The following is a 23042-nucleotide window of genomic DNA, read 5'->3' as shown; positions in this document are numbered from 1 at the left end:
ACAAATCTTATCTTGTGCACCAGCTTTAATAAGCCAAGGTCACGGAGTGTGTGGCTTTATTGACAGGCTCCTTATTACAGGAAGGAAGCAGGAAGGAAGCGAGGAATTACAGGCAATAAATAAATGGCTGATGATGTCAAATCTGCTGGTATTTTGAATGACCAGACTCTCGCTCTGGACAGTATAATCAGGATTGTGTTTGGATGGCCGATTCTTCTTCATCAAGCTCTGGCAGAGGCTGCAGCGTCTGTGACATTTGTGTTGATTGGCTGAAGACCGTCCTCAGCTGTAGGGAAATCCAGCTCATTTCCCATGTCACTGCTGGCACTATGATGTTTCTCTCTCTCTCTCTCTCTCTCTCTCTCTCTCTCTCTCTCTCTCTCTCTCTCTCTCTCTCTCTCTCTCTCTCTCTCTCTCTCTCTCTCTCTCTCTCTCTCTCTCTCTCTCTCTCTCTCTCTCTCTCTCTCTCTCTCTCTCTCTTTCTGTTTGTGTTCATGTTTTTCTATCCCGGTGGGGACTTCAACCTGAATGCACACAGACTTAATGGGACTCGTGTCATCTAAATCGAGGTCTCCATGAGGAAACAAGCTTGCAAATCATACATAATGAGTTTTTTTGAAAATCTAAAAATACAGAACGTTCTCTGTGATGGGTAGGGTACAGTTTGTGTAGTATAAAAACCATTACGTCTATGGAGAGTCCACACAAAGATTGTGTGTGAGTGCGTGTGTGCGTGCGTGCGTGCGTGTGTGTCAACAGTGAGGTATTGGGATGATGCTGATTGCCCTTAAAATCTATGAAAATGATGACACCCAATAATAAATATCTCTTAATTAGTCTTTACAGTTGTGAAGTTGATTATTGGCATTCAGATGAAAAATGTAAAGGTAAATCATCATTCAAATGCATTATCCACACACTACGAAATGCTCTCTGCTCTAACAAGAGCATTTTATTTTTTACAGGATTATTTCCTTTTGCTTTGTGTACTGGGAAGCTTGTGGGCTGCTGACAAGACCAAGTTTTTTCAGTGTGTTTTATGTCCATTATATGCACAGGTTATTGACTGTCGATTCATGGAGGATTTTCATTTCTTTGACTTGTCTGTTTGAAGATATACACTATACCATTTAAAAGTTTAGGCTTTTTAAATCAGTGTCACGTGATCCTTCAGAAATCATTCTAATATGATGATTTGATGAAGATCAAGAAAACTTTTTGTGGAAACCATGATACATTTTTCAGGACAGAATAGAAAGTTTAAAAGAACACTTTCGAAATGTGAAATAGAAATAGATTTGGTTTGGCTTTCCACTTGTTCCTCTGTTGATCTGCATCTCACACAAGAGAAATGAGCAGTGAGTCATCATAACTGACTCGTTCAAGTTAATTACAGGAGGATGTTTGTGAGTGGAGATTTTTCCAGTTATGTTAATCAACAGTCGGATACATGCCACAAAAATTAAGACCTTGAAATTAGCCAGTTACAATATAATGAACAGTCCATCATTTTAATTAGCATCTCAGAGTTGTGTTATTTGAATGTCTGACCTTTACAACAGCAGTATTTTACGCTAGTGCCGCCACAGGTGTTGGCTTGCAATGCTTTGCCTCACTGAAGTTCAGTAGACAATTACACAGAGACATACGCCACCGTGTGGTTTATCATGAACGTGAATATCAATAATTCTATGAACGAGTGAGGTTTTAAAAATCTATCGGTCAAAGGTTTAAATAATTCGTGTCTTCTGCCCGCCAAGGCTGCATTTATTTGATCAAAAATACAGTAAAACGGTAATATTGTGAAATATTACAATTTAAAAGATCTGTAATAGAAAATTCAAAAACTTTTGTGACATAAACGTCTTTACTACAACTTTTGATCAATTTAATGCATCTTGCTGCATAAAATTATTTTTTTTCTCTTTCTTTTATCTTACCCCAAATCATAGTTTATCATGGTTTCCACAAAATATGAAGCAGCACAACTGTTTTCAACATTGGTAATAATAATAATAATAATAATAATAATAATAATAATAATAAATGTTTCTCAAGCATCAAATCATCATATTAGAATTATTTCTGAAGGATCATGTGACACTGAAGACTGGAGTAATGATGCTGAAAATACAGCATTCATTTTGAAAAAGCTCACACATCTTGTTGATTGCCCTTTAAATTTATGAAAATGATGATACCCATAATAAATATCTCTTATTTGGCCTTGAATGGCATTTTCCATTAACAAAGAGCATTTTATTCTTACAAGAGTTCTTTTGCTTTGTGGGATGCCGACAAGACCAAACAAAGTTTTTTTTTCAATGTGTTTTGTGTCCATTAGTCTCCACAGCTTTCCACAAAATATTAAGCAGCACAACTGTTTTAAACATTGATAATAATCATAAATGTTTCTTGAGCATAAAATCATCATATTATAATGAAGGATCATGTGACACTGAAGACTGGAGTAATGATGCTGAAAATACAACTTTGATCACAGGAATAAATGACATTTTAAGAGATATTCAAATAGATTATTTAAAATTGTATAACATTTTAAAATTGAACCATTTTTACTGTATTTTTGATCAAATGTAGTCTTGGTGAGCATAAGACATTTAACACACTCTTCAAAAATTTCGAAGAACTCTAACCCTTACAAATATTTACTATAGCAGCCTCAATTCCCAAAACTAATATAGAAAAATCTCTTAATTTTTCTCTTAGGTCTGACGTGGACTGCTTTCAGGTTTGGGGCCTGATTAATGGGCTGTAGTGTTTACAACAACAGAAAGCAGTTGACCTTTAAAGACAAAAAGAAATATTACTGGAGGCAGTGTTTCAGATATGATAAAGTCTGTCATGCATCATGCATTAGCTTCACCTCCCGTGACCATTTTTACAAATATATCCTATAATCATTTGATTCGAGTCCCTACAAGATTTGCATAAATTGCATCTCATACACCAAGGAATCATTCTGTTTTTTTTCTTCTTCTGCTTTTTCTGTAGAGCACACACACCCTGACAGGTCACCAGACTGCTTGTTATGCACTCTCAAATCAAATAATGTGGGCAGCACATACAGGGCAGGGCTTGCATTTCAGGTGGTTTGAAGAGCACCACACCTTATCATTTAAATTATAGTTCCAAATTATAAGAATCCTGGTTGTGTTGTCCATGGCTATGTTCAGAATATCCAACCATGTTAAGCTACAGTATGTCGTATGTATTCTGTGAACAATGTGCGTTAATTTTTTGTATGCATTGAATATCTGGATGACAAATTAAATATAGAGCTTAACGCACGGAAATACTGCAACCCACAATGCAATGAGCTTGACTTGCACCTCTTTCCATTTCCAGACGGGTGAGTAAAGTGGCGATTTATTTACTTTTGAATTACTTAAAATCCTATTTAAAATGATAGTTCACAAAAAAATGAAAATGATGTCCTCATTTACTCACCCTCAAGTTGTTCCAAACCCTTATGAAGTTTTTTCTTCTTTTGAACATAGGAAGATATTTGGTAACCAAACAGTTGATGGGCCCCATAGTATGGAACAAAAATACTATGGAGTCCATCAACTGTTTGGTTACTGACATTCTTCAAAATATCTTCTTTTGTGTTCAACAGAACAAAGAAATTCATACAGGTTTGGAACTACTTGAGGGTGAATTGACTGTTGAACAGACTGTTGCCTCTGGCTTGGCGTGCTCAGTTGGGGACACTAAATTTTTCAACTAAACATCGAAATACATCTAAATAATAAACTAAATTAACCATTTAAACTAAATTACTGATCAAATTATTGATCTAAAGCCCACACTGTCACTGTATGATACTTGAAATTTTTCCAGAATGGCTATACAGCTGAATAAAATTATGCTGCATTATTTTCCTGTTTAACACTGTAAAGCTGCTTTGAAACAATCTACATTGTTAAAAGCGCTATATAAATAAAGCTGACTTGACTTGACTTGACTTGAATTTCCATTTTTGGGTGAACTATCCCTTTAAGAGAGATAAAAACTACTTGAACTAAACATGCAGAATGATGCTTGTTTTAAACTGTTTATTGTTGCATAATGCCTTTTATTTCACGTACTAATAAAAATAGTACGCAGCAGCATACGGTGAATACAGCGAAAATCCCCGTATTCTCAGAGTGCTACTGTCACTTTAAGAGATGATGTAATCAGTTAAGTTTGTTTTAGCTCTCTCCAGCTGATCAGCCCGAAGCCGAAGCACCGAGCAGCAGAGACACTCGGAGGATGGAGTTTTTCACAGGAAACCCTTTTTCTACACCCGTGGGTCAACTTATAGGTGAGAAACACTCTGGATGAGATCGCAAATATCACGTTTACGCAATACGTTTAAGCGAGCATCCGTTTAGCACAGATCAGCAAGTGTACTGTAACTTGATGTATCCAATACGTCTAATAATAATACATCAAATGTATCATATATATCTGCATATTCGCGCCTGGTTTACTCTCAAGACATATGAACAGAACACGTATACATCGTTTAATTAAGGACGACCGCAAATGAAACGATTAAATTGAGATTGACGCCTCATTTGTGCAAACCAGTATCGGAGGCGCCCCATCAGCGCATTCGTGATTGGCTGAGCTGCGTGTCAATCAAACGCTATCTGCCAATAGGGACGAGGAGGTTTGTTGGAAGTTGCTTGCACGTCTCACTGTATCCTAATAACGTTTTGACCCATTTCTTTGTCGCACTTATTTAGAAAAGAACTATTACATCTTAGAATTAAAACGGTTGTGTAACCCAATCTAGATTGTAATGCTGTTTTCGCAAGGAATACAATAATAGGTCTACTTTTCATTCATTTTAAGGGGTGCCCTCTTGTTCTGCTGTTCTCTTGATAGTGTCGTTTCTGCTAGACCAAAGTCTCATCTCAGCACAGAGCAATTAGTTGGGAAGGAACTGCTTGTTCCAGCCAAACACCCTGATTATGCAGTAGCAGCAAAATCATCTTTGCAATGTTCTGCACATCCCACATTTATCCTTTAGATTAATATAATTGTCGGAGTGCCTAAATTAACTCAGTAATGGTGTTTAATAAATAAAGATTAAAATGTTTGTTTTGTCAGCATGTAATGGACGTTGCAATAGTCTTTTCTTCCCTATTGTGACGCATATCCGAGTGAAACTGCTTCTCAAACAAGAACAAATGTAGGGTGGGACTTTATTTTGTCATTCTGGAATTGATTGGATGGTTGTGGTTTGCTATTGCCGTGATGTCATGTGAGTGACAGGTTGCCCTGCCCTCCCGCCAGTAAACACATCATCAGAGAAGAGATAAGGCCAAGTTATTTTAAGATTTAAAGATTATTAGGGCACATGCATTTAAAAAAATGTGCATGGATAAATAATTTATAATAAATACTGCAATATTCCATATAAAAAAAAAAAGAATTGTCAATTTTGATTCCATGGTGACTTTAGAGATGGGTGGACACCTTATGTAATGACGCAAGCAGTGTAAGGAGGGAGCTTTTGATGGAACTTGCCCTTTCAAACTGTTGAAAAGCCTGTTTTCCCTGCCCAGATGCGTAACCTTAAGCATTGCAAACAATACAAGTCATGTTAAACTTGGTTAGCTAGTTACAATTTTCAGTTCAGCATATGGTTAGGATTTCACTAATCCAGAATGAGTGGAGTATAAATACGAGAGCTCTTTTTAAAGTTAGGCTGGGCTCTTCAATGCTAACCAGGAGCTATTATGTCAACACAAGTTCAGTGCTTGTATCTTTTGATTGTGTTGTTGTGAATCATAAACCTCTCCGCTGATGAGAAAGATAACAATAATGTCCTGGTGTAATAGCAGGGCCTGCAGCAGACAGACAGTTCAGTGATTTTTATCCTGATGTTTATTTTGTGCTGTTGATTCTGTTGATAAGGAACAGTACTAGTTAGCATGCAAACATCTACATAATTGTTTTGAGTTCATCTGTTTACTGCATTTTATTCAGTTGTGCTTAAAAAAAGGAACAAAAAGTATGAGATCAAAGCATTATTTACCACTTGTTATTTTAGGGTGAACGCTTTATGTTTGTTTGACTGTTCCTTGGTCTCGTTCTCAGAACATGCCACCAGTTCTTCTCTCCCGTCAGAAGACTGGGGCCTCAACATGGAGATCTGTGACATTGTCAATGAAACAGATGACGGGTGTGTATGTTGTCAGAGACGACAGAGTTCTGTTTATATGGTCATCATGACAATGGATTCTTCCCCAAATGTATTTGGACACCTAAACTACTAAAACATCTGAATATTGTTGTATTAGACCAAGGATTCACAAGATTTTCTGTCAGCCAAACCCCTTCGACCTTAAAATATTTACTTGAAGAGATTTTAAATTGACATTTTAATAATTTAACAACACATGCACATATTCAAGGTTTTGTGATGTTGGTTAATGCTCACATGACACGCAGGTAAAGAAATAAAAGATTTATTATTGTTTTGATTGAACTCACAGCATACTGTACTCTGATATATAAATCAGTGGATGCATAACAAGTAACAATAACAAGCTTATGTTTCACAACCACAAATACAGTTTGTCTTCATTTTGAGCTGTATAGCTATTGTTTTAACATCTTAAACCTAGCACATTTTGCTTGTGCTGTCATTCTTTGCATAAAATAACAATAATAAATGGCTTAAGTGTCCAAATCTGAACAGTTCATTCAATTGTATGGTGCTTTGGGTTTCTAGATAGTATAAATAGCATTGTTCGACATAATTTTTTTTATGCTGCTCTGTTTGCAGGTCTAAAGATGCAGTCAGGGCAATAAAGAAGAGAATTCTGGGAAATAAAAATTTCAAAGAGGTCATGCTGGCTTTGAGTGTAAGTGTCAAGCATATTGTCAATACCATCAGATTTACACATAATAATTCACAGTGTGTTTTGAATGATTCTCCACGTGCATTCTTCAGTGTCCGTCTGGTTTTGCTGCAGGTTTTGGAGGCCTGTGTGAAGAACTGCGGGCACAAATTCCACATCTACGTGTCTACCAGAGACTTTGTGGAGAACGTTTTGGTCCAAACGATCCTGCCTAAAAACAATGCACCAGTGGCTCTTCAGGACAGAGTCTTGAGCATGATACAGGTCCAAATAAACCCTTTGTCAACTCAGCTAGTGTTCGGAGTAAATAGTGTCACATGATCCTTCAGAAATGCTTCTAATATGCTAATTTGCTGCTCAAGAAACGTTTTGTTTTCTTCTTATTATTGTTATTATTGTTGAAAACAGCAGCTTAATCTTTTTGTGGAAACTGTGATAAATTTTTTCAGGATTCTTTTATCAATAGAAAGTAAAAAACAAAACAAATACAAAGTTCTGTCATGAAACTCTAGAGATGGTGCAGGCTGAAAGGTCTTTAACTCAATCTGCTTGCAATCATATCATTCTCTATAGGGCAAAACTGATTGGTTCCTGCTGTATCAGTTGCCAATGAGCTCGCTGCTCAACCTTCAAAAACTTGGTTAGCATTTGCCTCAGCAATGCAGCGCGCTTTCAGAAACCCTCCATCTTCCCCAGCTCCGCCTGTATAGATCTGCTACGGGTAATTCATGGATGCAATATTGTACAGCAGCAAAAAGCTTATGCCTTCTACAAACTGTGTAATTTCAGCAATCCTATAAGATCATTACAAATCTCACTAAACGACATGGATTTAATAAACTTTGGTACGACATGTATGTAAGAATGAAACGTCATCAGCATGCGCTAGAGGTAAACAGAGCAAGATGAATCACACTTTGGCAGTTGTGGTTATGTGCGCTGAAAAGAGGAGGAAGAATAGAATATGGATGCAGTCATGGCTAGGGAGAAGAAGCCAACCTGGCATGCCAATTTTGCAAATGGAGTGGGAGGAAGTAGTTTTTGTGATCTATACACCATTTCATGTCGTATTTTTATTGGCTAGTCTGTAGAAGTAGGTCGTAGCAGCAAACATACTGTGAGATGATCGTGCTAAATTTCTGACATTGTCAGAAAATTATCGCACGCTATCATTGGTCGTAAGACCGTGACAACGGCTGTCTTTGAACCTCTCTCACTGTACAATGTAGGACCACCGTTTGGGAGCCATGACCACAGAAATTGCCACACCTGCTCATAATTTGTCTGGGGCAGCCCAAAATTGTACAATGTGTACCGGCATTAGTTGCTCACAGCAGCGTGTGTAGTGTATATATTGGCAGTTGAAAGTCCTGTAATTGCTCAGGAGCATCTTTACCACCAAGACCAAACACATCAACATTGTCATACCCATTACAATGCCAAACACTCCGAGTTTTCATGACAGTTCTTTTGTTTTGTGACAGTGCAAATGTCTACTGTCACTTTTGATAAATGTAATTCATCCTTGCATTAAAAATGAATTACACTTACACTGGCATTAAAAAAAGTTTGGCTTAGCATGTGGCTCTTTACATTGTGTGCTGCAGTGTGAAGTATTCACACAGAGCTGAGGGTGTGTCTGTCTTTCTCTCTCACTAGGCGTGGTCCGATGCCTTCCGTAGCTCTCCAGATTTGACAGGTGTTGTAACCGTGTATGAGGATCTCAGGAGAAAAGGCCTGGAGTTTCCCATGACTGAACTGAATGGATATTCCCCTATTCACACTCCCAACAGGGTATAAACTTCTGCATATTTAGATGCTTGTTGAAGCAGCTTTTTATTAATACACAAAGATATTTTGGAATGCCAACCGTTAAAAAAAGTTGCATCCTCTCTAGTGTGCTAGCATTCAATATGTGCACTGCTTATATTTTGATTTATTAATTAATGCCTGATGCCAACAGACCGTTGGTTCTGTGTCTCCTGTAACAGCGGGTACAGAAAGTCACTCTGTCACATCCTCACAACCACAGAATACAGAGATGCCCGTCACGCTGTCACCTCAACAGGTAACACACACATAGCAATGCTAACTAGCATGTCACACTGAAAGGATTAGTTCACTTTTAAATAAACTTTTGCTGATAATTTACTCACCCCCATGTCATCCAAGATGTCCATGTCTTTCTTTCTGCAGTCGAAAAGAAATTAAGGTTTTTGATGAAAATATTCCAGGATATTTCTCCATATAATGGACTTCAATGGGCTCCAAATGGTTTAAGGTCCAAATGACAGATTCAGTACAGCTTCAAAGGGCTTTAAACGATACCAGACGATGAATAGTGGTCTTATCTAGTGAAACGATCAGTTTCTGCAAGAAACCGAGCAGTATTTATGCTATTATTATACCTCTTATCAGACGAACGTGATGAGATGCTTCATTCTACTGATCCGTGCAGGCGCTAATGAGGCATCTACGTGTACATCTATGACCATGCTAATTTTTGGACCTCACTTAGCGGAAGTTATGGCGGAGCTCAGAGATGATCGCGTTCGATTTGAGAGAGCATCTCCAAAACTGCAGGGGTCTGGTCTGCAGTGGTCAGATCTATCAAAAGTGGTCCAAGGAAGGAACAGTGGTGAACCGGCAACAGGGTCATGGGCGGCCAATGCTCATTGGTGCATGTGGGGAGCGAAGGCAGGCCCGTGTGGTCCGATCAAACAGACGAGCTACTGTAGATCAAATTGCTCAAGAAGTTAATGCTGGTTCTGATAGAAAGGTGTCAGAATACACAGTGCATCACAGTTTGTTGTGTATGGGGCTGCATAGCCGCAGACCAGTCAGGGTGCTCATGCTGACTCCTGTCCACCACTGAAATCACCAATAGTGGGCATGGAGCATCAGAACTGAACCATGGAGCAATGGAAGACGTGGCCTGGGCTGATGAATCACGCATGTGCGTCGCTTACCTGGGGAACACACGGCACCAGGATGCACTATGGGAAAAAGGCAAGCCGGTGGAGGCAGTGTGATGCTTTGGGCAATGTTCTGCTGGGAAACCTTCGGTCCTGCCTTCCTTGTGGATGTTACTTTGACACGTACCACCTACCTAAGCATTGTTCCAGACCATGTACACCCTTTCATGGAAACGGTATTCCCTGGTGGCTGTGACCTCTTTCAGCAGATAATGCGTCCTGCCACAAAGCAAAAATGGTTCAGGAATGGTTTGAGGAGCACCAGTTTGAGGTGTTGACTTGGCCTCCAATTTCTCCAGATATCAATCCAATTGAGCATCTGTGGGATGTGCTGAACAAACCAGTCTGATCCATTACACCTTGCAACTTACAGGACTTAAAGGATCTGCTGCTAACATCTTGGTGCCAGATACCACAGCACACCTTTAGGGGTCTAGTGGAGTCCATGCCTTGTCGGGTGAGGGCTGTTATGGCAGCAAAAGGGGGACCAACACAATATTAGGATGTTATGCCTGATCAATCAATATATATATATATATATATATATAATTATATTGGTATGCGCTCTGATTATGAATTCTGTTACTGACCCATCAAGAATTCTCAGTTACATATTAGATTAAGGTTAATTTGTTACCATTAGTTAAGAAAAAACTTTTTAGCATTTATTAAACTGGGTTAATGTTAATTTATAAATACATATACTATTGCTCATTGCAATTCTTTTTTGTTCATAATACGTTCGCTAATCTTCATTTTCAAATTCTAAAAATCTATTAGTATATGTAGAAATGAACATTAACCAAGATAATTAAATGCTGTAAAATTGTTGTTTTTATTACTATATTATTGAATACTGCTATTTTTGTTTCAGATGAAGACACTGAAGGCCGAACTGGAGGTGGTGCGTAATAATATATCTGTGATGTCAGAAATGATGAGTCAGATGGAGCCTGGAAGTCTCGAGCCGTTGGACACAGAGCTACTACAGGTTGGAATCAGACACCGACACAAATACACACCCTTACTTTCTTTTCCACCTTTTCTTTCACCTGCATGTACACACTCATCCACCAGTTGTTAAATGTGAAGGGTTGTTGCTGTTTCTCTACTCTCTCTCTGCTGGTCAGTAGCAGCTGTACTCCATGAGCAAGGACATGCAGGGCCGGATGGTGGAGCTCATACCTCGACTGACAGAGGAGAAGCTTATAGAGCAGTTACTCACTGCCAATGATGACGTTAACACCACATTTGCACGATATCACAGGTTAGAGGCATGATGTTTGAGAATGTTACATCAATATTTCATGTGTAAACTTTCATTCCATGCACATGGAGGCCAGCAAAGTGTAAATGTGTTGTAAAAAATAGGGCGAATAAGATTTATGATAGATGATCCAAACAGATCCAATACACATCAGCTGTTCAGGTTAATAGTTCCATCATAAAGTTCAATATGGTTTCTTCTTTGCATATCTGACAGAATCTCACACACTATAAAGATGAATTCCAAATAGCATACTACTTTATCTTTATATATGGCAGAAATAGTAAGAATGGTATGCTATATCCAACCAAAAACGCATCCCTGCTTGTCAAGACACCTGACCTCTTAACCTCAACCTAGTACTTTATTTATCTGCCACCCAGTGGACAACAAAATCGTTGCATGATAAACACACAAAAAATTTGTTGGCCTGGGTTATTCTGCTAATTAAAACGGTAACACTTACAATTACAATTGGGTCTCATTTGTTAGCATTATTTAGCTAATGCATTAACAAACATAAACTAACAGTGAACAGTATATTTTTACAGCATGTATTATCCTTGTTAATGTTAGTTAATCAAAATTTTCAACTTTTGATCTGAAAAATGTATTTTAGTTAGATTTAACATTGACTAAGATTAATAAATGCTGTAGAATTATTGTTCATTTTTATCTAATTTTCACTAATGTAATTAACTAATGTTAATAAATTAAACCTTATTGTAAAGGGTAAACCATTAAAACTAATAGTTGCTAACTAACTAACTGGAAATGAATAAAAACTGTAATAAAAAAAGCCTTTTTTTTTAACAAACCTTCTACAAATTAAAATGACACAGATTAAATGTAATTCAAAATATTAATGAATGTTCCGATTGTCAGATTATCCTAATTAATATAGGCTATTATGGGAATGATGAAACATCATATATAGAGGAGAGCTTATTTATAAGGACAGGGTTCCCACGATCATGGAAAACTTAGAAATATCAGATAATTTGAGGAAAGAATTGATTATTATACATTCCTAAACATTCATAGAGTTGTTTTATAGTTAATATACATTTTGTAAATTAATTACAAATATGTTTAAAAAATCCTTATAAACTTAGCATGAACGACTGTAGAAGTCATGAGAAATTAATTTGATGTGGGTTACACACCTTTCAGCGAATTAGTTTAATTTAGTAACTTTTCTCATCGATGTTGCCCAACTTCTCTTTTTTCCTCAGATTTGAAAGGCATCTCAACAGACAGAGCAGTGCACAGTCTGTAAGAATTCATACATTTGATATCAGATACTGCTGGGTTCATCTATAGATAGATTCTTTATTTGATTCATTCTTAATTCATTGTTTTATTTCAGAATCCAGCTAATGCAAAACTCATTGACGTGGGTACTCCCAACCAATCAAAGGCAGCAAATGGTGCTCACAATACAGTCAGCCAATCAACAGTGACCACGCTATCCAATCAGATGGCAGGATTGAGTAAGTACCCATTTTGCTTATTTATATTTTGCCCACATTTTATTCTCAATCTTCAGTTAATAATGCATAATTTTGTTGCATGATTTGCTACAGGCACAAAAGCAGATGAGCTAGAGCTAAATAAAAGCAGCTCATTACAAAAAAGGTAAGAATTAAAGCAGTTTATACGTATAATATAAGTCTCATTTTATAAAACAATAGAGTTGTGAGCAAATCTTTGTGATGTTTTCAGGAAGTGAAGTTAGTGGCAATAAAGTGAACTTGATAAGTTTAAATCTTTTCTTTTTTTTTTAAGTGCCCCTATTATGCCATTTTAAAGGTTTCTAATTTTGTTTTGGAGGTCTCCTACAATAGATTTACGTGCATCCAAGGTCAAAAACACTTTCATTTTCTCATAAGATGAATCGCAGCATCGCCTCTTTTCTCACAGTGTCTGAAGCAGTTCAGTAAAGGATTCAGTCTCTTTAAACCTGCTGTGATTGGTCAGATGGCCCAGTCTGTTGTGATTGAGGTACTCTGAGTCTGCTGTGATTGGTCTATCGATTACAGCGCATGAGGGACATGAATTTCATCTCCAGAGGCTTCCTCAGCACTGGATACACAGTGATTATAATATATTTTTATTAGAAATAAAGTATATGTTTTTAGAATAGCCTGGAAATAATATGAGCAAAACCAGGAGCAAAATACCTAGTTGGTATTGCATTACCATTAAAAAGAAAGTGACTGTGAGAAGATAAATAATTGTAGCAAGAGTTTGAGGATGAGCCAAAAAGAAAGGGAGGAAAACGCTTGTGAAATATGATCCAAAAAAGAACACCTGTGAATGAGATCATTGGTTATGAACCTTTTAAAAGTGGAAGCTGCGAACGGGATTTTTAGATGTTTTGCAGGGATCTTGGCTTTATTGTCTTGACCAACAAGTTTTGGCATCTGGAGCTTTCTGACTTGAGGGATTTTTTTTGAAAGAGAGAAGACTTTCTAAGGTAATTATGGCATCTGTATTTCCATATCAATTCCAGCGCCAGTCCTCGTCTTTTGGAAATGCGTGCAAAGTGGATTTGCCTTGGCAGCACAGAAAACGACATCCTCTCAATATGTCAACAACACAAACCAAACTCTTCCAGGCCTCAGCTACAACTACAGTGTTTGAGGGTCAAAGTAATAATAATAATAATTCTTATTTATATAGCGCCTTTCCAAAACCCAAGGTCGTCGTTCACGTGCAGCCAATGAAGACCTGGCATTATGCAAATCTGTTACAAACCTACATAGGTTAATGCAATTTCAGCAGTTCAGAATCAGGTCGTTTCTTTTAGGAGACGCTAACTTTATGTACATGATCTTTGAAACCTTGCAGACATTTTTACATTGAAAAACGTCTATATTACACACTACATGAAAGGTAAAATCCGAAAAAGCATAATAGGGGCACTTTAAATAAAGAGTGTGTTGTATAGGAAGTGATTTGAGGTATTGGTTTTGGTTATGTCCAAAGCAATTTACACACTAAAGTGTAATACTTGGTGATAAGGGTTTATTTATTACTAACGCCAAGTTTGAGCAATAATGCTTGTAAATAAAACTGTGATTTATTGATAGTCCAGAAAGCTGTGCAGCTCTTGGGGGACCGGCAGCCACACAAAGAGAGCGACAGGACACTGGAGCGGTAAGTGTCTTTGAATGATTGAAATCTTACAGAGAGGATATCATGTTTGAAATGGTGTTCAAATGCCATCTCTTTGTATTATGAGAGAGCAGCATTCATTAATATGTGTGAGAGCAGTCAGGATGTTCCTGTGGTTGTTTTCACCGGACGTTGGATGCCATGATGTGTGTCTATCATTTAAAACGGTTGTCTATCTATGTTAAGGATGAAACCCTAGGCTCCACCTCCCTCGGCAGCTCACCTCAGTTTCATTGGATGCTTGAAAAGGGAATGGTGGGTCGGATTGACAGTCAGCCTGCAATGTGTGACGTGCTGTCGGTCGAGCTTATGTACCTGCTGTGGGCTTGTTTATTACCTTTTTCTTCCAGCATGTCCAAGTTTTTTTTTTTTTTGGTGAACGATGAGTGTCCGCTGTCTTGCCTTTGTGTCGCCTGCATGTTTCGAGGAGCTTCATTATCTTTATTTGCTGAAGGTTCTGTGGGACTTTGTTGGTGTTTAGTTTGTTCTGTCCTTCAGGCCTGGATCCTGACCATTCCATTCCCGCTCAGTGCCTTGTTTTATGGTGTTCCCATTTCAAACCAATTTATTTCCCATTCTTAGGACTGAAACATACTGTCTTGCTTGTTTGAGATGGGTGTGGTTTGGAACTGATAGTTGTGCTTTATGCTAATGTAAATTAATTCATATTTTTTCTACTGCTGTCAGATCCCTGTCAATCAGAGTGAAGTGATGGATGACATTGAACAATGGCTTGACGTGGATGATGTGAGTGACACGCTTTTAAACGTCTAACCGGTTGCTAAGGATGGGAATTGTACAACCTAACCCTAACCCTAAACAGTTCTAGCTCTAATTCCACTTCACAAAAATTTTAATTGTAATTTACTCATCCTCAAGTTGTTCAAAACCTGTATGAATTTATTCTGCTGAACATAAACAAAGATACTTAGAAGAATATGGTGAACCAAATAGTTGACTTCCATAGTATTGTTTTTCCTACAATCTAAGTCAATGACTCCCATCAACTGTCTGGTTACCAACATTCTTCAAAATTATTTTGTGTTCAACATGCAGAAGAAAGACATTTATACTGGTTTTGAACAACTTTGACGGTGAGTAAATGATGACAGAATTTTAATTTTTGGGTGAACAATCCCTTTAATAATTCTGATTTCTTTGCCGTTTATTGGGCATTCCCCCCTTACATAATTGGTCCTATAGAAGTAATATTATTAATAAATATTATATATATTTAATAGTAATATATAATATATTTGAAGTAATGTTTAAAAACAACCTTATTCTATAGCATAATTCATTCCCTTATAAAACTACTATTGAAATGTTTTTTTGAAATAAATAAATACTTTTACTTAGCAAATATGCATCAAATTGATCAAAAATGACAGTAAAGACGTTTATAATATTACAAAAGCTTTCTATTTCAAAGAAATACTGTTATTTCAAAAAATGTCTTCATTCATAATTCTTAAATATTAAGCAGCACAAGTCACCATTGATGATGATGATAGTAAAAATAATGTTTCTTGATCAGCAAATAATCATATTAGAATGATTTCTGAAGGATCATGTGACACTGAAGACTGGAGTAATGATGCTGAAAATTCAGCTTTGACCTTTTTTTTGACAATTACATTTGAAAATATATTGTATTAATATTACAGTATTACTGTATTTTTGATCAAATAAATGCAGCCTTGGTTAGTAGCGTATATAAATAACTGATTTGTCATAAACAACCAGTCAGTAATTACTGACAAGCTTTAACATAAAATAGTGTGAAAGAATAGATAATAGATCAAACGGTTATAAGTTAATTTCAAATCGAACATGACAAAAGTAATGAGGTCAAGAACTGCTCCAATTGATTCAATAATGAATCTCTTATTTACATCGTGTTGGTTATTTTATTTACAGTTAAAAGATTTGTGAATGTTGCACTGAAACGTGAAATAAAACACATTCATGAATAAAGTAAAGTGGGTACATTTGGATTTCATGTCATCTTTAAACACTGTATTTAAATTTGTATTTCATAAGTATATTTTTGTGTTGCAGGAAGATGACTCTGAGGGAGTGACGAGTGAAGGTGGTACTCTGGTTTTTGTGCGCTTATGAAATACTATGGCAAATATGATAATGCTTTCAGCTACAAATAAGACTGTAGTACTATTAGCACTACGTAATGCATTTTGCCACATTTAAGTTGACAGATTTAAAGGATTAGTTCACTTTTAAATAAACTTTTGCTGATAATTTACTCACCCCCATGTCATCCAAGATGTCCATGTCTTTCTTTCTGCAGTCGAAAAGAAATTAAGGTTTTGGATGAAAACAGTCCAGGGTTTTTCTCCATATAATGGACTTCAATGGGCTCCAAACGGTTCAAGGTCCAAATGACAGTTTCAGTACAGCTTCAAAGGGCTTTAAACGATACCAGACGATGAATAAGGGTCTTATCTAGTGAAACGATCAGTTTCTGCGAGAAACCGAGCAGTATTTATGCTATTATTTTACCTCTTAACAGACGAACGCGATCGTCTCTGAGATCCGCCATAACTTCCGGCAAGTGGTCGTGGTCATAGATATATCGATAGTAGATGCCTCATTCTACTGATCCGTGCAGTCGCTAATGAGGCATCTACAAATACATCTATGACCACGATCTAATTTGACCTTACTTGCCGGAAGTTATGGCGGAGCTCGGAGACGATCGCGTTCGTCTGTTAAGAGGTAAAATAATAGCATAAATACTGCTCGGTTTCTCGAAGAAACTGATCGTTTCGTTAGAGAAGACCCTTATTCATCGTCTGGTATCGTTTAAAGCCCTTTGAAGCTGTACTGAAACTGTCATTTGGACCTTGAACCGTTTGGAGCCCATTGAAGTCCATTATATAGAGAAAAACCCTGGACTGTTTACATCCAAAACCTTAATTTCTTTTCGACTGCAGAAAGAAAGACATGGACATCTTGGATGACATGGGGGTGAGTAAATGATCAGCAAAAGTTTATTTACAAGTGAACTAATCCTTTTAAGTTATGCATAATCATACTATGCATAATATGCTAAGATTATATTTGCATGCTCACTCATCTTATCTTCTGCATGCTAGGTTATATCAGTGGCCAGCTTTTAATGATTTTCCCTCTAATCCCATTCGTATGATCCAGTCTTCCTCTCATAAGAGATTGTCTATGTAGCTCATTTCTGCCTAGCCAGATGTCCTTATTTAGTCACCTACGCCTTTGCCTTCTACTCGTGATCTTTATTTCCTATTTAACAGTGTTCTGTGGCAGCCAGTGTTAATTCTGCTTTTGGTTTTATCACATTCTCTGTACCTTCGTCTACACACTTTTTGTGGTAAAAAAAAAAAAGAGAACTTCTTGTCGAAATCTGCAAGCGCCTAGTAATTTATCTTTTTCACACTTGCTGGTGCTTTCCAAACCCAGCAAATAGGCTATTAGACTTCGTATGTCTATATATGGCATTTCCTATTGTGTCTCAAGTATTCATCAATATTTTAAGCCTGTTTGAATCTAGGCAAGCAGCATTTCTTACAACAGACACGTGAAAGACTAATTTCAGTGTGTCATCTCTTTCTCATCCTCAGAGTTTGATAAATTCCTAGCGGAAAGAGCGAAAGCAGCCGAACGTCTTCCTTCAGTAAAAGCATCACACCACGACCCCGGCCGTTCTCAGCTGTAGCTCTGGATTGGATTTATGTCTCTACATAAACCGGTTCTTAACATCCCACATTTGTATTTCAGTTAATAACCATGTGCTTACTTTTCAGTTTGTGTATAGTATTTTTGGTTTATCTCTAACCATGTTATGTCTCGATTAAACTTTGTGACTCTAAACTTTAGGTACAGGTTATGTTGACGTTACCTTATGAAATATTTTTATAACGAGACACTAATTTCTTCAGTTACAGTCATTTCTGTTGTAGAGGTAATTTTCTTTCTTTTAATGGAGAAATGATGACACATGAAGAACTTTATTGATCTTTATTAAAGATCTTGATTGTTGAGGTTAAAGCCGTTGTATGTATATAGTGTGTATTATATTAGTCTGTTTTGAAGGAAGTGGATCTTGGAGAAACATGGAAGTTTGTAGGTTACGTTTCTTTCTTACAATAAATGTGGTTTCCGTCTGCAGGCTGTTGTATGTCTCCTGTATATGAGCTATTAGTGTTTATCGTTGTACAACCTTATACAGTTCATATTAGGGGTTATGTTGAAATATAGTCAATAAAATTAAGGTCATTTTGAAATCTTTGTTTATAATGTTTTCTCTATCTCTCTCTCTATATTATATATCAATCAATCACCTGGACATAGCCAGTAGACTCCATATACAGAAAACATGAGATTATATATATATATAATATATAATATAAATATAAGCTTCTTAAAGGGTTTGCACACAAAAAGTATTCTCGTTGCTTCATAACATTAAGGTTGAACCACTGTAGTCACATGGTCTATTTTAACAATGTTTTTCCTACCTTTCTGGGCTTTGAAAGTGTTAATTAAATTGCTGTTTATGGAGGGGTCTGAGCTCTCGGATTTCATCAAAAATATCTTCATTTGTGTTCTGAAGATGAACGGAGGTCTTACGGGTTTGGAACGACATGAGGGCGAGTAATTAATGACAGAATTTACATTTTTGGGTGAACTAACCCTTTAAATTGTATTAAATACTAAAAAACGCATTTAAATGTTTTTTTTAAAGGGGTGGTAAAACACATTCTTTTGAAGGCTTGGCTGTGTTTGTGGGGTGCACTGTAACATGTGTTCATGCTTCGTTTTAAAAAATATTGCCTTATTTTTCATATATTTGACCTTTATTCTACACTGCTCTGTCCCTCCTTGTAAAACGGTCTGATGCTTTCCGGGTTGTATGAAGCCAGTCCCTCAAAAATACGCAGTGGGCTCAGATTGGTTAGCTGGCCCAGTGTGTTGTGATTCGCTAACCGCCTAGTGTACGTTTGTCGGAAACGTCACGCCCCTTCCCGCCCGAATCAGACCCAGAACATTTGAGTGAAGATGATCGAGCAGAACCTGTTCATTCCTCGAGAGTAAAGACTGCGGATCTATAATGATCGCTACTGAATGGCACTTTAACTTTTGTATTTTTAGAACGATTATAGCCAAATATCTGTCGCAAGAACTATTAACCCAAAACGAACACTAAGCACTGGCTTTAACTAGTAAGTTAGCCAAATCACACACAGAAGCATGTTTAGCAAGCCTGTAGATAAACAATACATAAAAGCTCTAATCAAAGAATCATTTACACTAATGTCAGGTTCGCTGTTGAGATTTTAACGTTAATGTTTGTAACGATAGGTGTTCGTCGGATAACGTTAAGTATGAATGAGCATTTAACAGACTGGTTTGCAGAACAGCGCTCTCATCTGTTTACTTCCTTGCTACAACATATTACAGGAAAACACATCGATGAAAACTAAATCAGACTTACAGGTTGTGGCCCGTAAACAGCTTCTGTTTGTAAATCCAGCTTTCAGGACAAGCCGTTGTGCATATCCTGCATTGAACTCGCGAAGTTTGTGGAAGTTTGTGTTGTCCTCCGTGAAATGTGCAGCGCGCGCGTCGTGCATCCACGCACCGGCAGTGTTTTTTTCACGCAGCTGACGTTGTGCAAATCTGGCATTGAAATCGCGAAGACGGTGGATGTTTTCCTCTGTTATATGTGCTGCAGGGAGCCCCGCGCGCGCCTGATTCCCCGCTGACTCAAACACACGTGCATATAACATGCTGTATGTTAAACGCTCTGCAACGCACCCCCGTCCCAAGGAAGGCTGAACAGAGCAAGTACCCCAGACCTGCAATCCGGATGAAAATAACAGCGTTTCCTCGGCATCGCGGCAACAACACTCCAGCCTACTAACCACAACAGCGCCGCGATACAAAATGGCCTCACCCCCCCCTATTTAATATTCTCGGAGGAGGGGTTTATGTAAATATTGAGCCTGTTGATGTCACCAACCCTGGAGGAATGTCTGTAGTCGCCTACTGGCCATTTGCTGTAGTTCTTAGAAACTGATTTCTTTAAAAGCAAATATCTCCCTTTGCTTTAAACTTTGAACGTTGTAACTTTGCAGATGTTGTTTATGCTCAAGCAGCAACATTACACGCTAGCTAAAGTTAGAATAGTGAAATCGTGGTTTACCACCCCTTTAATACTTCCTTGCAAGAAAGAGAAAAACTACTTAGGATTGTTTATTGAACCAAAAGTCATTTAAGAGGAACTTTAAATACAGTTTAAGTCGCATGTAGACCACAATACATGATAATAATGGAATTTACACAAACGATTCTGTTCAAAAGTTTACATATGCTTGATTCTTAATTCTTAATATTGTGTGTTGTTACCTGGATGATCAAAAGCTGCAAACATTCACTCATGCTCAAGGCAACACAAGCCAGTGGATGTAAACCTTCGAATAGGATGACTGCAAATAGTTCTTATTTTATTTAAAGATCTTATTTTCAGTACTGCCCTGCAGAAGCTACATCAAATATTTACATATTTTCCAGACGACAAAATAAGACCAATTAACCCCCCAATCAAGCGGTTCATGATTTTTACACCCCCTGAATTGTAATGCGTCACATTTCCTTCTGGAGCAACAGTAAATGTTTTCACCCTTTGTAACAGTTATGTTTGAGTTCCTCAGTGTGAAAATAAGGATCTCAAAAATCATCCAGTCACTGTTGGAAAGGGTTAAAATATGCAAATGATGCTGGAAACCAAAAGAATGTGGTGGACCTGGAGGAACTGTGGGCAGAACAAGACTGCTCAGGACAAACATTGGGCTTATCATAAAAACAAATCATAAAACAGTCTCGTGAATCATCCAGGTAATGACGCACAGTTCTATATGTAGATATACAGAAAAATACAACCGCACAAATCTCTAGTAATTTGCATATGTAACTAGTGTAACTAGGTGTGGGTAAGTGTTGATATTTTTGAATATTGTGTGCTTTCACAAAAGAAATTAGGATTGTGAGTATCATATAAATCACATTTATCTTTGTGTGTGTATAGTTTTGTTAGACACCCTTGACTTATGATCAACAATGTCCTGTTAATGACTTCTAATAATCTCCTATTAATGAAACAATGCAGTCTCTTGAGTCTTCAAAGTTTGCACAGTACTACCTGTATATTTGTACGGGTACATAAACGCAGTGCAGAATAACTCCAACTGAACACGTGTTCTTGCAAGCACAACCTGAGGCAAGCCCGTTAGATAAGATTTGCTTGTGCTGCTTGCTCTCTAGTGCAATAAAAATAAAAGCCACAGAATGGATTTTGATTCATTTTACTTTATTGTTCAACATGAGGTGACACCCACATTGTAGACATATAAAAAATAACATACAATACAGGACTTTAAAGCCTGCTTCTTTATATATATAGAATTTTCATCCAGGAATCATTTTAGATAAATAATACACTGACATTTATTTAAATATTTGGCAACTTTACAATACAAGACATTTCCTTATGTAAAACAGTCCTTTAACTATTGCTCATTTTAGTTTTCAATCTAAATAAATATTAGCAAAAGAAGGCACAATCTTCAGTTTAAGTGCAAGCAAAGGATAAGTGCTAATAATATATAGATCTAAAACCATGGTGAATTCTCCATTGCACCAGTCAAGAGCCTTTAGGACAGGGTTTCTCAATTGATCCTGATCAAACCCACCTGGACTAGTTAATCAATGTCTTCAGTTTGATCAGTTGCACTCAAGAGCCAGAGTTGAGAAACCCTGCTTTTTAGCATTCACAGTGTCCTGGACATGCTGCAGGTAAAATTGTGTTAAATAGGCTTTTACCAGATAACAGATTCCAGTCAGCCACTATGCCTACTGTAAAGGCAAGTGACATTAACACTGTGACACTGCAATTGAGCAAAACTGCATGCCCAGACAGTCACTGGCAGTGTAGACAGCGCAGGTTACAATAGAAGCAATTTAGTTTGTCACCAACTTCCAGTGTGGGCACTTTGAGAGAAAAATAAAACACCTGGTCATGTCAGGACAGACACTAACCCGCATGCCTTCTTTAATTACTCTGGGCAAGTGATTGTTGCAACACCCCTGAGAAAAAAAGAAGAAAAAAAAAAACACCCACATGCTTCTTGGAACTTCAGCTGTTTAGGGATTCCCCTAAAATCCTACAAGAGGCATTACTTTAGATATCGTGTTTCAGACCTCTTCATAATCAACAAGGCATCAAGACAAATTATCAAGACCTCTTCATATCACCTACATGGATTGTATTTCAACATATTATAAATTACATTTACAATCTTGAGACAGAATGTAAACTGAATGAGTGCTGATGGCTTAAAGGGACAGTTCAGCCACAATTCTGTCACATACTCGCCCTCATGTCATTACAAAGCTGTATATTTTTCTTCTGTATTAACATAGTTGAAGTAATGTCTAAACGTTTTTGGTCCATACAGTGAAAGTCAATAGCCAGGTTTCCATCCAAGGATTTATTTTGCGAAAAAAGGTTAAGCACATCAAGATGTTTATCGATATAGCTGATGGAAATGCTTTTCCCGTTTAACTTTAGCGCATACATAGCAATGTCAATACTTTAAATGTCGCGAAAACTAGTTTGGAAACACTTTTTGTATTAAAGCAAAAAAATGTGGTGTCACATGACAGAATGATATACAGCGCCTG

The 23042-nt window shown here is 37.3% G+C and overlaps 1 protein-coding gene across 5 annotated transcripts; it reads left to right on the top strand.

The window, feature by feature from the left end:
• The first annotated feature begins 3083 nt into the window (after positions 1–3083).
• Positions 3084–18463, top strand: tom1 (target of myb1 membrane trafficking protein). 5 transcript variants are annotated; one of them, XM_079823427.1, is made up of 17 exons: positions 3084–3373; positions 4222–4330; positions 6118–6202; positions 6809–6887; positions 6999–7148; positions 8544–8678; positions 8848–8952; positions 10734–10850; positions 10993–11126; positions 12362–12401; positions 12496–12619; positions 12713–12764; positions 14222–14288; positions 14493–14561; positions 14994–15053; positions 16368–16398; positions 17921–18463. In XM_079823427.1, the coding sequence occupies exons 2-17, from the start codon at positions 4279–4281 to the stop codon at positions 18013–18015; spliced, it is 1395 nt and encodes a 464-aa protein (XP_079679553.1). In that variant the 5' UTR covers positions 3084–3373; positions 4222–4278; the 3' UTR covers positions 18016–18463. The 5 variants fall into 5 exon arrangements, with proteins under 5 accessions (XP_079679553.1, XP_079679555.1, XP_079679554.1 ...); XM_079823429.1 differs by lacking the exon at positions 14493–14561 and having other exon boundaries at positions 3147–3373; XM_079823428.1 differs by lacking the exons at positions 3084–3373; positions 14493–14561 and having other exon boundaries at positions 3957–4330.
• Positions 18464–23042: the final 4579 nt, after the last annotated feature.

This window comes from Gobio gobio, assembly GCF_949357685.1.
Source record: "Gobio gobio genome assembly, chromosome: 1".
NCBI classification, from domain to species: domain Eukaryota; kingdom Metazoa; phylum Chordata; class Actinopteri; order Cypriniformes; family Gobionidae; genus Gobio; species Gobio gobio.
This window is presented reverse-complemented; position numbering and strand designations above follow the sequence as displayed.